General features: G+C 38.9%; 1 protein-coding gene across 3 annotated transcripts; it reads right to left on the bottom strand.

Annotated features, from left to right (window-relative positions):
* Positions 1 to 10898: 10898 nt before the first annotated feature.
* LOC147893251 (large ribosomal subunit protein eL13z-like) lies at positions 10899 to 17183 on the bottom strand. Of its 3 annotated transcripts, none has more exons than XM_087385608.1 (5): positions 17015 to 17133; positions 16774 to 16880; positions 16560 to 16693; positions 11732 to 11890; positions 10996 to 11422 (listed from the first exon to the last, which is right to left on the bottom strand). In XM_087385608.1, the coding sequence occupies exons 2-5, from the start codon at positions 16877 to 16879 to the stop codon at positions 11201 to 11203; spliced, it is 621 nt and encodes a 206-aa protein (XP_087241734.1). In that variant the 5' UTR covers position 16880; positions 17015 to 17133; the 3' UTR covers positions 10996 to 11200. The 3 variants fall into 3 exon arrangements, with proteins under 3 accessions (XP_087241735.1, XP_087241734.1, XP_087241733.1); XM_087385607.1 differs by having other exon boundaries at positions 10997 to 11422; positions 17061 to 17182; XM_087385609.1 differs by lacking the exon at positions 11732 to 11890 and having other exon boundaries at positions 10899 to 11422; positions 17061 to 17183.
* Positions 17184 to 17582: the final 399 nt, after the last annotated feature.

Below are 17582 nucleotides of genomic sequence, written 5' to 3'. Positions count from 1 at the left end.
GGAGAGAAAAAACTACCCATGGTGGCTTGACATGAAAGAGGCTATTTTGTTAAGGAGGAGATAGATTTGTATAATCATCATTTCAAAGGGGACACTGGAAATTTATTGTCCTCTTCACATACTAATGATAATAATGTGCAACAAAGAAGAGAAAAATATAATCCTTGAAGAGCAAGAAAAGGGTAGACAAAACATTATAGATGCTACAAAAGAGGATGATCCAAAACGCAACAAGGTGTGGATGGCAAGTTACATGTCAAGGAATATTTATCCTTTCGTGTTTACAAGTATTGAAAATTTCATTTGAATGTTATTCTAATTATGATTTTCACTTATCCATGTAGAATCTTTTATCAAAGATGCAGTTATACCAACAAAAAAGGGTGGTCCAATGAGCAACAATACTATGAGATTCATTTACTTTCCTCCCTATAGTTCCAAGCTTGCAAGTGTAGGTGCATACATAGCTAAAGAAGTAAGGGTGTGGTGCTATGGCTCTATAAAGCTTCGAAAATAAATTCTTGAAAGAGGGGTTTTATCTTACATGCAACTACCTCATGGAACTGAAAAGTAAGCAAGGCTTTAGGAATGGAAAGCCTTTCTCATGGAGTGCACTTTTTTGTTTGCTTTTCCCTCCTCTAGCTTGGTTGCTGGTATTTTGCTTGATGTTGGCATTATATCTCAAAAAATACATACATTGCTCATTGAATGTGGTAGCAACCATCCTAGAGGATGATGGGCTCATGATGGGTGGATTGTTTGTACATGTGCATCCATGGTTTAGCTATGTTTGAGAGTCAAGAGTGTGTAAATTGGATACTAAAGCAAGATTTTTTATCCACGATGATGGTTATTGTAATTTTGCTACAAGCATACCATTCTATGGGGTATGCATTCATGCAAGTCTCGTGTTATTTTTATGAATGTTTCATCGTGATGCCTTTGCATACATTGATCATAGACTAACCATGGAGTATGTCTATATGATTGATTTAACCTAGGTTGTCAATGGGTTTTATATATATCACTAATTTGAAACATGCACAAATCATAGCCAAGAAGTTGGGCATTTAAGAAGATAATGTTTTCCTCACACATCTTATGCCTGATTTCCTTCAAAGCCACAAAAAATAACAAGAAATCTCTATGGAGATGAAGTATATCAAGTTGTAGTTTGATCTTAAAAGTGATGTTTAATGTTTGGATCGTCTCATTGCCTTAGCCTTTTTTTGTGCTCTCTAATTATACTTACTTTATATAATACACAATGCATGAATGGAAGAATAACATTGTAAGGACTTATTATTTGAAGATGGAATTGTGTTGTATTCTATTGTGAAGGTCTTGAGAAGGCTTCTTGCCTAGTTTTATTCTTCATGGAGTCTTTATGTGTCATTGGAGGGAATGTGGTCGAACTTGGAGTAATAACTAGACCCACACTAAGGGTTGCATTATATAGAAGAGGTCTTGTCTTGAAATTGATGTGGATGAGGAGATTTGCACAACCCTTTTGCAAACCCTCGTCATCATCCGGGAGACTATAGTCTTGCTGAAAGTTAGAAGGTATATGCGTACCCTCATCACCCTCCTCATCCTGTTTTAAGATTTCGTGTAAATATAAGATCTTCTATTTCCTGGTATACAATAAGATTGCCAACTTAAATAGCTTTGACTTACCGATGGTCCATCAACATGTGCAACACCTACAACGGTGGGTACTGGTTCCGGCTCCTCCCCATACATCCGCAAGTGGCACATGATAATACGACGTTGATGTCGTACTTCTCGCTTGCAATGAGTGCAATGACAGTATAACCTCTCCATAAGCCACTTCGTGCTCCCGGGCATTGGCGCATCATCGGATGAGCTTCCACTCGTCCCTTCCATCTACACTTATAAAATCACAACATAAGCATGAAGAAGAGATATTAACAGTTATAAAATAGCATGTTTGAGCTTCTTTTCATGTTACAACAAAAAGTGATTGTAAGCATCGCTATATAGCGACCTTTTTGCTCTGTTCCGTCGCTATATAGCGACGAATAAGCGTCGCTATATAGCGACGCTGTGGGTTAAAACCCGATACTTTTGCCGCGCGGCGTTTTCTTCATACTATCCTCTAATCTCTCAAGATAGCAAGCCAATATCTCCTCCCACCTATTTTCGACGACCTCCCACCTATTTCAAGCAACCTCCCACTCTATTTTCCACTTCTCACCCTTCTCCTAGCTCTTGTACTCCCTCTCTACCCTTTTCCCTTATGCAGATGCAATCGATGTGGATGAGGAGATTTGCACAACCCTTTTGCAAATATGCATCAATGATGATCTTTCAAAAGTAAGTACTACTCTAGCTTTGAATGTGTCACAGGATGATGACATGATGGAAGCATTTAAGTCGCCAATGATTAGTATGTTTGAACTTGTGAATGTTATTGAAGCATGCACTTGTAAAGAGTTTTTATTTTAAATATTTGACCTATAGTATACTTATGCCTTATGCAGATGCAATTGTACATGAAATCGCTTCCTCATCTTGATATGATGCTAGTGTTCATGATAGAAGGAAGCTTAAGTTGTTTTGCAAAGATGATGAAGCACATGAGAGCTAGTTGTGTTTGGAATTGTCATTATGTAGGAGAAGAAAAAACAATTGTATTGACCTAAACATTTATCATATTTATACAAATTTTGGATATAATAAATTGCATTCATACATTTTTGTGTAAACCATATTTCTTTTTCTCTTTGTGTAAAGGCTTGATGAGGATAAATAAAGTCTTAGTCATTGTACATATGCATATTTAGGTTTTAATCTTGATCTTATAGTTGGAGATCATGAGTTCTATCATTATTATTGGATGGTTTGGTAGGTGTACTACACTAGTGGTACTCCATTGCAACTACTACCTCATATGATATTTCTTTTGGGTTACTCATAGCGATTCGAAGGCAAAGAAACAAATTTTAAGGATTCTAGTAATCCACCAAGAAAAATTCATTGATGTTTCAAAATGAATGATATTATTAGTCTTGTTCTTAGCATGGTGCCAATTGTTTTTGTCTCCTATTTTCTAGTTATTTCTCATTTGTCAATAAGAAAATGAGACTCTTGCCATTAAATTCTTTTTTCTCAAAAGTATCTTGTACCAGCCAAGCTCGGAATGACTGACTTGTTATGAAAGATAAACTTTAATATTGTTTTTCCAAGCTATTTGAATTGTTTCTTTGTATTTTAAAGAGAGAGAATTAATACAAAATTATATCTTCAGTTCTGCAAGTTTCTTAACACAATATAGAGAGGACCTTACACCATCCTTATAATTTTAAATACAAACCCTTTGTTTTATAATTCTCTTTGCACTACTATTGTTTTATATTGGCCCTTGCATAGGGTACAAGGAAGTTGTGAGGCCATGCAATTTCACAAAGAGCTTCAATGCCTCATCTTCAATTGGCTAAGGTTCGAGTGGTTTTTAAAATTTTCTATTTTTCTACTTTAATTGAGTCTCATGGTAATTTCTCTACTAAACACTCCTTGAAGTGCATTGCTAGTCTTGAATTGCTTACAAGGACCTCGTTTGCATAGTTTTGCTCAGATGAAATAGTAATGCAAGCACTACAACGAGCATAGAAGATGTGTTATATGTCCCCACGATGGCACAAAGCATTCTTTTCATTAGATAAATGACTTAGAGTGACATCAACATTGTTTTCAACAAGTATGGATGCATAATGAGGAAACTATGAGTCCCAAGTCCATCATTGGTCAAGGTAACATCGGCCATATGCTCAAGCTATCTTTAGCTATTATGATCCAAGATCCTTATCATCACCTCAAGATGCCTACTTCAATAGAGCGTGGCACAAAAGGTATGGACACCTTAACTTCCAAATCCTTGTGTCCCTCAAGAAGAAAAAAAAGGTACAAGGACTTCCATTGGTGTATTTCCAAAAAGATGTTTGTGAGTCTTATTACATGGTGTACCATATACTACCATTTCCAACATCTTAGTCTCAAAGTATAGATGCTCTTTAGAACATTCATTCTAATCAATTGGGTTATGCTTCGACACAATCTATCGAGAAATCATTATACTTCATTATATTCATTAATGACTACTCCAAGAAGACTTGGATCTACTTTTTGAAATAGAAATTTGACACATTCAGTGTGTTCAAAGACTTCAAAGCCTTGGTTGAACAGAAGACTAGCAAGCATATCCAGCTCTTCCATTGTGATAATGTAGGGAAATACAAGTCTGTAGAGTTCAATGCCTTTTGTAGCCATTATGGGATCAGACGCTAATTCATAATCCCATTATGGGAGTCTACGAGTGCCGAATTATATTTATTGCAGAGTCAACTAGATATATGCTTGATGAAAATAACATGTCACTAAAAGAGGCATTATGGGAGTCTACGAGTGCCGAATTATATTTATTGCAGAGTCAACTAGATATATGCTTGATGAAAATAACATGCCACTAAAAGAGGCATTCACTCTAGAATTAAGCCTTCTGTCACTCACTTGAGAGTGTTTGACTCTCTTGCTTGTGCTCATGTTTCAGATGCACTAACAACCTTAATCTCAAGCCAATCAAGTGCATCTTCACAACGTTTTCCAAAGAATCAAAGACATATAAACTCTTCAATCCGTCCAAGCACTATGAGTGTTCATCTCAAGAGATGTTATCATCGATGAGGCTTTGTCATACTTTGATAGTCTGACTATAGTATCTATGCCAACTCATTCCTCAATTCCAATGAGTCAATGAATCTCTTTTCCTACTCCATTAGATAGTGTGTAGTCTAAACTAACCATCACAATAAAGACAAAGACAAGGTCTTTGCAGCAGTGGATACAAGCACTAAGTTTCCACATGCAATGAATGAAGAGTACAATGCTCTTCCTCAAAACCAAACTTGGACCTTGATAGATCTTGCCACAGAGAACAAGCATAAGATGCAAATGGTTCTACAAAGTCAATCTCATCTCTGATGATGACAAGGTTGATAATACAAAAGCCAAGTTGGTAACCAAGGGATATGTCCAAGAGTATGGTAGAGATTATGAAGAGACCCTTGGAACAGTTGCAAAGATGGCCATAGTCTAGACAACCATAGCTCTTGCTTCACGCTATGATGGGTCCATCCACAAGTTGGATAAAAATTCCTTCCTCAATTGTTTTTTGGATGAGGAGATGCACATGCCCCAAAGTCCAAAATATGTTGTTAGTGGGATGTAAATGAAAGTCTACAAGTTCAAAAAATCACTTTATATTTTGGAACAAGCACCATGTGGATGGAATCCAAGGATGCACAGTCATTTCCTAGCAGCCAGATTTCAACCATCAAATTTAGATCCTTCTTGTTATGTCAAGAAGACTACAAAAGACACAATTCTTGATGTGCATTATGTTGATGACTTAATCATCACCAGCTCCACATTGCCTCTAACACTTTGCAACCTTCTTCAATGCCTTTGCACCTTTTCCTCTAACATTTTTGAAGAAGCTTGTCAATTTTCTTCCATGTGGTTTTTACCTTTGCTTATAGTACTTTTGCCTCCATATATTAATCTATCTCACCTAACCAATTGCTCGCTTTCTGCATCCCACAAGCTAACCCTAGCTAGCTTGGCATTTAGCCCACTTCTACCCATCAAGAGCATTTATGTAAAAAATGAAACTCAAGAAGATTTTCTTAACACTATGAATAGTCTACCAAGTTGCATCATTTTCTCACAAATTCACATGGACCAACAGGGGAAATTTGTGCATGCTATTATTCTTCATGATTGCTTAAAGGTTCTCCTTGCCTATAGGTGATTTGGAGGGTTGGAAACCGCCATGAAGCCCTACTATCAACACCAAAAGATTTGGCCCCATAGTTTGGAGGGTAAAAGAAAATGCCCATCTTTGCTTTTCCACATGTGATATAGAGAATTGGAATGCCACCCTTTTACCAATCGCTAGCTAAAAGTTACTTTGCAAACTATGGTTGTTGATGACAAGCAAATGCATTGCAGTGGATTGGCAAGCCTCCCTTGGGCAATTCTACTATAACCATCCCTCTTGATGCTCCTCATCTGTGTATAAAAATGGGGCTATGTATTTTTGTATTGTAATAGTTACAAAGGAGAAGATCCTTGGACTTACACATAGCTTATTATGCTATGCCTCAGCTATCTTTCACAATTACTATTTTGAGAAGAGTACTGAGGTTCTAAGCATTTGGGGATAGTAGTTGTCCTTCTGCCATGAGTGCCCATGCAAGGCACTACAGCATGGGCATGCCACCTATTCAAGCATGGCATCAAAAGGATGGTTGCAAGTCCTTTGAAGCCTTTTTTATGTTAATATAAATTTTAAGCTAGGTGCGAATGATGTGGATACTTTGGCTTTCTTTTGAATATACATATATTCTTGATAGACAACTATTTGTGTTGATTTGTGTGCAATTGATGACCGGTTTTACTTCCCTACCCCAAGATTGTGGTTATCAACACAACAATCAAGAGTTACCCAAGATCAAACGCAAATTGTCCCCTTGGATCCCTTCATTGTTCAAGCTCCAAGCTAGAAAAAAATGCAAACCTATGAAGGTCTACATTTTGTCAACACACAGGAGATAAGCTAGAGCATCCAAGTCTACATGTAGTAGGAGGTTAGAGAATTGAAGAATTGTGTTTGCTTGACCCCATAGAATATATTGAGTGTTGCTTTATGTCAATTCTACATGCTAGATATAGCAAGGCTGCTTAGTAGTCTCTTTTCAATAATCCACTTAGGGAAAAAGCATCATCTCTACAAGTTGAGATGTTGTACCAAGGAAGAGAGCTTGTGAATCTCAAGTACGAACTCCCAATGCCCCATGCATGTATGAGTCACCAAGAAAATAGTATCTATGATTGTTGACATTGTGAGAAGGAATATGCCTTGGACTTCAAACAATGTATGCTTGTAATTATAAGCTTTGAATATTCTCAATAAAACCCACGAGCATAGTCCAAGTGGGAGTTCTCAATGTGATTTTCCCTTAAGATAATTTTATGTTCCGCTATTCTTCTATAATTATGTATCAATTCAAATAGATTGAGAAGGATGTCATGCTAGCATGTTTGCTGATTGGAGGCTTGTGAATCATCTCACATTGGCTTGCTACTCATTCACGTCAACCTACTTCTTTTATATTTTAGCTCTCACAATCATGCTCTCGCAAAGTGGATTTTTCCCAATTAATATCAAGAAAATTACATGTCCTAATATGGGATAACCCATCATGACCTATCACAAGTAGATGCTATATGATGATTGTATGTTCCAAGATAAGGTCCACTACACCAATGGTGAGTGCAAATTAGATGTGTTCATCTACTGAAAAAGTGATAGGAACGTGGTGAAGGCCATCATGGCCACATGAAACTACAAGAGGACATGTGGTGTTTAAAGGAGAAATATCAACATATCTTCTCTGGGAGATGATGTGGACATTTTTATTCTTATGCATTAGCATGCTTCGTTGTCTATGAAGAGAAAAGAAACATTTAATATATTAATTGCAACAACATTTATACAATGTCGACTCATTGCTAAGAAACCAAGATGCTATAATAGTGGTTCACAAGAGTATCTTGCTTGGGAAAGAGAATATAACATAAAACATTGCTAAGAAACCAAGATGCTATAATAGTGGTTCACAAGAGTATCTTGCTTGGGAAAGAGAATATAACATAAAACAAGAGGAAGAAAGCAAGAGATGTGAAGGTATCGATTATAAGGACATATTTTGGAAAGCAACAAACAAATAGATGCAGTTACCAACTTCATTGTTCAAAGTTTATCCCGAGAGCCCTACCATGGGAAAACCTTGCCTGACGAGAAATGAAAACAACCATGCTCTAAATGAATGATATAATGCTCTACATTTTTGCAGGCAGGGATGTAGAAGGAACACACCACATTGTAAGCACAAATATAGACAATATTGCACATTATAATCCAAAAATGAATTTTAGAAATGAATGCATGCATTGTCCATAAGGGATGACAATAGCACTGATGAAAAAATATACTTCACTAGTAGAAAGCTACATAGGGATGTGAACATGATGTGTCACGACCCAACTCGTGCATTGATATTGCACCTAGATTGCATGCAAAGAGCTTGCTAATGAACTAATTGAGCAGGTCTATGTTAAAAGATGTCACCCGCATTGTGACACAATTGCTTAGGTACTTGCCTCCTAAGCCAATAAATTTTATAGTCTTGAGAAGCAAGCACTCTTGGAACTAAGGAAGTCAAGAGAACCAGAATTGGAGGAAAAGGTAGCGTGGGATGCAAATCACAAATTAACATGTGAGATTGCAGGACAACTAGGACAATTTCACAATGTAACTTTTGGTTTCCATACAAGGGTAGGTATATCACTATGTTGGTAATAGGGAATATTAAAGGGCTTTCTATGAGTTCTCCACATCATGGGATTCTTTTTATATGTTCTTTTACTCTTACAAGGAGTTGATTTTCCTTCCAAATTAAAACCTCTTAGGAAGAAAGCGTGTAAAGTCCTCATCCAAAACAATTCACGAGGTCGAGCAACCTTGTAAAAATCCTTGTTATTATTAAAATGGCCCTCTATAGAAAAGCAACAAAAAGATTCAAAACAAGATTTTACCATTGCCACATAACCACTTTCCTAGTAGTTTCCCTAACATGTTCTTGAAAACGAATAAAAGCCACACGAGAGGATTGTCCTACATAAAGCATACTACTACTATGTATGTTACAGATGACATGAATTGCATGTGGTGTAAATATAGTTTTAAGATATTTGTTTCTAAGTCCTCTTAGTTTATTAGTAATTCTAATCTTATTATTCGTATAATCAGTGCTAGCTAATAAAACGATAAAGTTAGACCATATAATGTTACCTTCCCCAAAATTATGAAGATTACTCATGTTTGACCTAGGTAAAAAGTAGAACCTTTCTCTATATACAGATTACTCATGTTTGACCTGGGTAAAAAGTAGAACCTTTCTCTATATACAAGTAGAACCTTTTTCTATATACGTGTCTCCTAACTTTTTTGTTAGACCCAAGTAAATCGCCTACCAAAGAGAAATGACCATCATTGACATTTCTAATGTTGTTCATGAGGTCAAGCGATCCAATATTGAGAACTCTCCCTACCCATCTCTAAGCAATTTCTATGTTGATGTATCCCCTATCTGTAAAAAAAGGGACCAATATTTTTTTTTTTTGGTGTGTGCACGCGCGTACACGTGGGGGGAGGGGGGTGTGTTTTTTTTTTTGGGAGGGGGGGAGCTGGCTTTGCTTGCACAATTGTTAATTGTTACTACTACAATGGTACGTTACTACAATGGTATGTCAGGAGGACCAAATGAAATCCCATGACATCACCCTATTGGTTTCCACAAGGCAATTCATCATAACTTGTATCACTAAGCATTTAAGATATTTTGATTTAGTTGAACTAATTACCACTTGGACAAAATTTCAACAAATTTGCATGTCCACCAAGGTGATAGAAAAATGTACCTTTGTTAAAACTAGAATGTATCCAATCATACAAATTCAGAGTTTTGTTGTTGTGAAGATGAAAATTTTACATTGAAAATAAATGATGACACAAAAGGGAAGAAGCACGAGCTCACAAATTTTTTTGAAAAAAAAGGTACACATTTATGTCGTCATCAATACCCATGCATAAGCACCTATATTGGGTTTCTAAAGACTTGCATCCTTGAGGAACAATCTTGCATGCCTTCGCACAACCCACTCCCAGTGTCCTCAAAGTCATTACAATGTTTATAGAAAAGAGCATGCAACTATAACAGAGGAGATATATTTTGTGAAGTCTTCTGATAATGGCTGAAGCTTTTCTTTGTTTGCAAGACCATCTCCCATCATCTTTCCCTCTCAAGACAATATGACAAGTTTGAATGTAAAGTTTTGAGCATGAACAAGACCATAAAGACGTAGAGGTATACAAGATCATAGATAAAGCAGCTCCTACTTTCTTACACATAGAAAAAGTGCTCATCAATTTCTCACTATGATAAAGCAGCTCCTACTTTCTTACACATAGAAAAAGTGCTCATCAATTTCTCAAAATAGGACCCCACAAAGTATAGATGCTCCTTTTTAGTACACCATGTTCCTCCTTGACAAGTGGCATCCTAAGGTCTTACCCCAAAGGCTTGTCCTAGGAGAGTAATGCACTAAACACCAAGGAAATTTGTGGCTGTTATGAAAATTGTAGGCATCACCATCTCCTATCATCCTCCTTCTCTAGGAAGACATGACAAGATGTATGGGTCATCAAATCTAAACTTGTAAGGGTCATATTTAAAGAATAGATAAAGCATCTCCCAATTTCTTAACAAATGGGGAAAGTACCTCCCTTTCTCGAGAATGGGACCCCACAAAGTATACCCAAGGCTTGGGAGACCAACAAACTTCCCAACTAGGCCAATCCTTCAGGTCTAAAATCGTCACTTCAATAAAAGGTAACTACAAGTAGTTTCATAACCGGAATGTAAGCAATAAGATATTCAACGATTGCAATGGACATTCACTCTAGAGCATGGTTTGCATACATTTACATTAAAATGTAACATATATGAACTAGGGCCCTAAAAAGGGAAACTCGAAATCTTACCATCCGAGCACGAATCCCGGCATCCGCAATTTGAGCAACACGGCTCTACTTATTTACATACATATTCTATGACTAATGGTCCCAAGCACAAAACCCTCCGTCTTCCGCGCTTTGCTGTTGTCCATTACTACTAAAGTTTACAAGCTCTGAAATTCATCACATAATAAAAACAAAGAAAATATCTTCCAACCAGTAAGCTCGATTTTCACTTACCATTCCTGCTCCCCGAGTATTTCCCCTCGAGAGGAAACTCAGAATTTGTCCCTTGCAAAAAGCACAAAAACAGGGAAAGCAACAGCAAGTAGAAGATTGCAATCAAATGAGCATTTGTTGCCGTGTTTACCTTCAAATACAAATTAAAGAGTTACAAAGAGCCTCTGCAGTGAAACGATTAAGAATTTGGCAAAGCCTCAAAATAGCTAGCTTGGAAACTGAATCTGAATTGTTCCAAAGCTTTTAAATAACATCTGAAGGTACAAAAATCCCCAGCAGCCATGCAACTGGAAAATTCCTCTATTTTTTCTCGTCTTTGTCAGCCTCAGCAGCCCGCTTTTTCCGAATGCCGACCATGCGCTCATTCATTCTCTCCAACCTAAGTTTAGCGTAACCTTTGTTGGCCTTCATGTCATCTGTTATGGCCACAAGCTCCACTGCTGGTTTTTCTCTCAAGATAGGGATGACTGTACCTTGTACTTGCATGGCATTTGCTAACTCTTCTTGACTAGCATCACCAGCCTGCAAGCATTCGACAAAAATTGTCATACATATATACCTTCATCCAATCTTACAAACATAAAATTATATAGAGCAAGTAAATGAGAAAAATAAAAAGAAGAAAAATAGTAAGCACAACCCAGTGCTTACTAAGCTTTGAAATCGCAACCAAACTTTACCCGAAATTTGAAAGCTAAAAGGAAGAAACGAGCAGAAAATTAGAAAAAGAAAAGCAAAAGAGAGAAAGAGAGAGAGAGAGAGATAGAGAGAGAGAGAGAGAGAGAGAGAGAGTATCCATCTTACATTAGCTCTAGATGATTGAAAACTTACCTTAGTCTTGCGGGATCGCCGAGGAAACACTACAAGTTTGGCTTTGTACGTGTTAAGCCTCTGCACATTTACTTGCAAGCTTTCAAGGCATCGGTTCTTTCTGCGATGATCGACTGCGATACCAATTGTCGGAGCAAACTTTTTTGAAATCCCAGCAGCCTGAAATTATATGAACAAGGATATGCACATGAAAAGATTCTTGACAACTTCCACAAATAATTCAAAACAAAAGTCTTCCACTCCAGAGTAGATTGAGAATAAAATCTTAAGACAATACCTGCTCCCTGAGCCCCTATCCCTTTGCATAGCTCAGTTCCCCTCCCCTTCAGCTTAGTCCCCCCCTCCCAACTCAGCCTCTCCACCGCTCACCACTCCAGTTTGATGGCCCTAATAAACCTACGGTACAATATAATATCCTAGGCCTAATTGTGCATTTATTATGGACATCGTAGAAAGGAGAATTAAAAACCAGTTGATTAAATTATTAATGCTATTTCTCGATATTCAATTTAGGAATATTTTAATGAATGAAAAAAAAAATACATTTTAATCAATTTATAAGTGCAATTTTGTTTTTAGATTGCTTTTTATAGCTTTTGTCAGTTTTTGGGCTAGGACTTACCTAATCAAGCGTGAATAGCTTTTGCAACTTCATTCTTGCATGCTTGCTGTTGAGATCTTGGCTGCTCCTACATTTTTCAAGCTGTTGAAACCTAGACCAGAAAATTGGCACCAAATCCTTGCCTCTTGCTGAGTGCTAGGCCTTGTTTCATTCACCAGACATCTCTAGGGCAAATTTCCATTGGTTTTTCAGCCTGTTGCTATTGCTTTAGCACCTCCAAATCAATTTTTACTTGACCTGGGAGCTGATCTAGTTGCCAATTTTGAAAATTTCACTCTTTCGAGGTTCTTTGTTTCTGTTGTCTTCCACAACACCACTCACGACACACCACAATGCATGACATGCTATGTCGCACTCTTAGCAACCTCTCCAAAACACACACGCATGCATGCACGCATGCACGCAGAGTATTGGGAGATAGGCTATTCTCACTCTCTCTCTCTCTCTCTCTCTCTCTCTCTCTCCCTCCCGCTCAATACTAACTGCGAACTGCTGAATGATGCACTCAATACACAAAGTGATGTGGTGGATGTGAGTGAGAGAATCAGAGGGGGAGGAAAGTAGTGGACCTCCAAAGGGGAATATATAACCAAATGTATGAATGCCCAAAGGGCTGACTGCAACTGTACGGAGGGGTTGAAACCCTCAACTGCAAAACTGGAAAAGACTAAGCTAACTAGTGGAGGTGAATCCTCACTAGATCCTTGGAGAGGCTGAGGAACCCTGCTGGTCTGCTGCGGGGAAGCCTGGCTACTGATGCTCTGAAGGCTCGAATACCCGAAGAAAGGATGAGAAATGAAGGCCAAGGGGGCTACTTTTTTTTTTTTTTGAATTTTCGAAGAAAGAAACCTTCTATTAATGCTTGAAAGATTTTCATACAAGACAGAAGCCCCGAAGGTGCTGAGTATGGAAAAAAAGCCAGAGAAGGCTGAAAGAAAAAACCGGCCTGTTCCAGAGAAACCCAGCTTACTGCCTAGGGGATCTCTGGAACTGGGGCTAACAGCCAAGGGGGGGGGACTATACAGCCAGCGAATCCCTCGCGGAGTGAAGATGTAGAAAACACCTGCAGACAGGGGACTGCTTTTATAGGCCCCCTTGGGCCTCAAACTGACTGACCAGGCCGCTTTCTGCCCACCAACCAGACTGTTCCTGTTCACCGACCTGCTTCTGCTCCTGATGTTGCTGCCGACATGCTGACATCATCGTTGATGTGGTGCCCTGCAGATGTGGTCCTCTGTACGGCCTGCTGAGATGGCTGCTGCTTGCATGACAGCCCATGTGGCAGACGGTTGGCGTGGCTGCCTGTGCGGCATTCCTCGTGGCTGCTGATGTGGCTGCTTGCTTACTGGGCAGCCTCGTGGCAGTCCATCATGCCACAGGCTGAGGATGCCATGACACACACACACACTCTCTCTCTCTCACACACACACACTCACACTCTCACTCTCACTCTCACTCTCACTCTCACTCTCACTCTCACTCTCACTCTCACTCTCACTCTCACTCTCACTCTCACTCTCACTCAATCTCTGTTTAGTGCCCAACACTCAGCATCTGGAACAGGCTGAAATCAAAGTTCTCATACTTTCTTCATGCTTCTTCCTTCAAGACATTGCCAGGGTCACTCCCCACGAGTGGGTACATGTAAAAATACTGAAAATCCCTCTAGATTTCTCAATAGAAACTGATCCACAGCCTCGATCTCAGTTCAGCAATGAAATTGACAATCAAGAAGACCCAAATAGTGTCAAAGCCCAAGATTATCAATCCTACAATGATCAGAAAGTACTTTAGTGTGAAATTATCAATTCAAGAAGAGAAAAGTGTCACGAAGATGAAAAACGTCAACCAGAAAAAAACTCTCAAATCGCAATATCAAATGATGCTTAAATGTGACCTCAAGATGGCCTTGGATTAAGTTGCAATTGATTTGGGGCTTGCATCTTGCAATCACAATTTGACAAGTACAAGTGCTAATTTGTGTGGCTCTAGACATGTGCGAGATGCTTGGCCAATTGACAGATTTCACTTTCCTCTTCTAGGTGCCAAGAAACAAAAACAAAATTGATTTTAGATACATGGGATGATAGGAATGAACCCAAGTCTATTGCATTTGCTCGGGCGGTTTTGCAAGACAATTGGTGGCGAGATGTAGAGGCCTTGGTGAAGGCCCTAAAGGCTCTATATAGTATCTTGCAACTCATAGGTATGGACGGTAGCACCATTGGGCTTCTATATGAGTTCATGGACAAGATTGGGGAACCCTTGGAGGCTTGCACTGTTTTACAACCCAAGAGGTTCTTCTCTAACTAGGAACCAAGCATATTTTGCCTTGCTGCTTGAATGATATTTATTTATTTTCCATTACACAAATTGCAATGCTTGCTAAGCTCGTGTTGCATCCTTAACCTTTGAACTCTTACCTTTTATGTAGGATTCAAGACATTAAGCAGATATGAAACACGCGTTGGGATTGGTTCCATAGGCCAATCCACATAGCACATATATTGCATCCTCTATGGAGAAGTGAGAGCCAGGCATACTGCAATGGTGGATGGTAATGTAAATCTTATGAGGACACTCGAGGATCAACGTCTCATGTTCCGCAACAGTATCTCCATGTTTGGAAAACCAATTGCTTTGCTTCGTGACACTCACCTGAAGCCAGTTTCCTCGTGGGAGAAGTATGGCATTTCTTACGCAGAATTGGTAGGGTTCTTGTCTCTTTTGGTAACATATTTTGTTGTTTCTATTGTTCTCTTTCTATGTCTCTTTCATTGAATATTTGCACTTCTTTGGTAACATATTTTGTTGTTTCTATTGTACTCTTTCTATGTCTCTTTCATTGAATATTTGCACTTCTTTGTAAATTACAGAGACACATGAAGGTTTTGTCCCAAGACACTAGTTCTGGCTTGTGTGAGAGAAATTGGAATACTTGGGCTCTCTTTCACAAGCTCTCCACTGCACAATTGGAGAGACTTGTTTTTTGTCAATGCAATTTGATATTGCTGGAGCAGAAGGGGAATCCCCTTGAGCCACAACAAGTCAATCCAGATAGAATTGTTATCAACAAAACCAAGGACGTTCTAGACATTCATAAGGAGGAGAGAGACACTTACTCCATGCCATAGGAGGAGATTTCAGCTCCATCTCATGCGACACTATCTTAAAAGAGGGCTAGTACCAGTGCTAGACAACCTCAAGCAAATGCAAGTAGCAGTGATGCACCACCTCCAATAAATGATGACACATTTGAGGAGTCATCCATGCTAGCAAGAGCGAGGATAAGGAGGATATGGAGGATGACTCATGAGTCATGACCGTTGACTGAGGACTCTTTTTGCTACTCTTGTTAGTAGTACTTTCATATTTTGAGTCTTTTTGAGTCTTGACTCTTGGCTACTTCAGTACTTCATATTTTGCTATGTACTCTTTTTTCACATTTTCAACAACACCAGAGTACCTATTCAGTATTAGCATCATTTCAACTTTGAAAATTGAACCTCTTGTAACTTGTCATGAGTTCATGACTCATGTGATATATTGACATGAATCATGATCCATGATTCATAACTTATATATCTTTTTCAATGCTGAAATATGACCATGTCACCATTGACTCTTGAATGTACATTGAAGTGTTGTTAAGTTTCAGAATTAGTAATATCATATATGTTTCAAGAATCAAATTTCAAGTTCTTACTTCTCAATGACATGAAGATTGATATCTTTTTCAATTCTGAAAATATGACCATGTCACCATTAACTGCTTGAACGTACAATGATGCAATATAGGAAGATGCAATAAAAAAAGAGGAAAAACTCGCGCATTTCTTTCGTTGATTGAGACTAACTAGCACGTAATAAAGGGCAACTGACTATATTTTGGGTGTAGATAGGTGAATTTGGCCAAAGTTGCAGATTTCTGCTGCACCGTCTACGAATTTATAACTATGCTCTTAACTTGATATTCGTTCCATCATGAGTACCAGACCCGTAACAGCGTACAAAGGTGAAGCTCCCGGAGAGAGAGAGCTCTTTAGATACTTGATTCCTAATATCCACAAACTTCAAAACCCCCACGAAAATACACAAACTTACTTTTGGGTGCGCATCCTTTCACCCGCAAAGCTTGCTACATTTGCCATGCTGGACTCTCAAAACATATGATAACTTGATATATGTTATCCAGACAAAACTGACCTTAAGCTCCTCAAGAGTGAACCCCCGACCAGCTCTGACTTTCATGTTATACTTCAGAGTCTGCGAATGAACGACAGGTCGAAGAGGACCACTGGTAGGACGAGGGAAGATACGAACAGCCTTCTTCTGTCGCGCTACAAGAACAAGTCTTTCAGCAAAATGAAGAGGCGAAGAGATTGAGCTTTTCAAACAAGATCCAATGACAGGGACTCACCAAGGCGTCTGCGCTTCTTGCGGGCAGGCTGGTTGAACCAGGTACGGACGTAGGACTGCCAGTCCTTTTTGAAGTGCCCATTGGGCACGACGTTGTTGTGCTTCATCCTGGAAGGGGGCAGGGCAGGGAAGAGTGAGCAACCAGGAAGCTGAACATGGAAACTCTACAGATCAACAAAAGTGGGAAGGACCCAAAACGCAAAAAGGATGGAAGAAAAGTAAACAAGGAGATTGGGAAGAACCCAACACAGAAATTGAATGTGGAATGAGGAGGGTGAGCTTGCTTACCTGCAAGACCAACCTCCAACCTGCCCAAATGCCCACACACCCAAATGAAGGTAACAGGGAGAGAAGGCCAAAATTCAAGCCTCAAAAGCCTGTTAGGGTTCCTCAAGCTTACTCCTTCACACAAACCAACCTTGTGCTTACCTTGTCCTTCAACCTAACCCCATTTGGCCGTTTCAATGCATGGATTATGACATTTCCAATCAACCTTCCACTTACCCCGCCTACATCACTTCCCGCCGTGACCATCAGCAATCACCCCAAGATTCGACAATTGCCTTGTGGGTGCTCCTCAGTTTCTGCTTTTAGTTTCATTTTATCACCGTAAGCCATGGTTAATGTTCCTCTTAAGGAGAGCTTTAACTAGAGATGAGAGTTGCTTAGTGTGTGTTTTCACTTATTTTTCTTTGTTTAAGATTTGTAAGTTGGTTAGAACTATGGCTTTATAAACTCTCTCTCTCTCTCTCTCTCTCTCTCTTTGTGAATATATTTCGTATGGGTAACTTGCTTGATTCATAACTTATG

Source organism: Dipteris shenzhenensis, chromosome 15 (genome assembly GCF_047967505.1).
Source record: "Dipteris shenzhenensis isolate YYH24624 ecotype China chromosome 15, Dip_SZ_1.0, whole genome shotgun sequence".
NCBI classification, from domain to species: Eukaryota; Viridiplantae; Streptophyta; class Polypodiopsida; order Gleicheniales; family Dipteridaceae; genus Dipteris; species Dipteris shenzhenensis.
This window is presented reverse-complemented; position numbering and strand designations above follow the sequence as displayed.

Bases quoted from the DNA above. Each gene is read 5' to 3' on its own strand.
- LOC147893251 (XM_087385607.1), bottom strand. From the start codon at position 16,879: ATGAAGCACAACAACGTCGTGCCCAATGGGCACTTCAAAAAGGACTGG. The intron at 16,694-16,773 runs GTGAGTCCCTGT...TTGTTCTTGTAG, and splicing joins CAAGAAGCGCAGACGCCTTG to CGCGACAGAAGAAGGCTGTT. The intron at 11,423-11,731 runs GTAAGTTTTCAA...GAATGCTTGCAG, and splicing joins GGCGATCCCGCAAGACTAAG to GCTGGTGATGCTAGTCAAGA.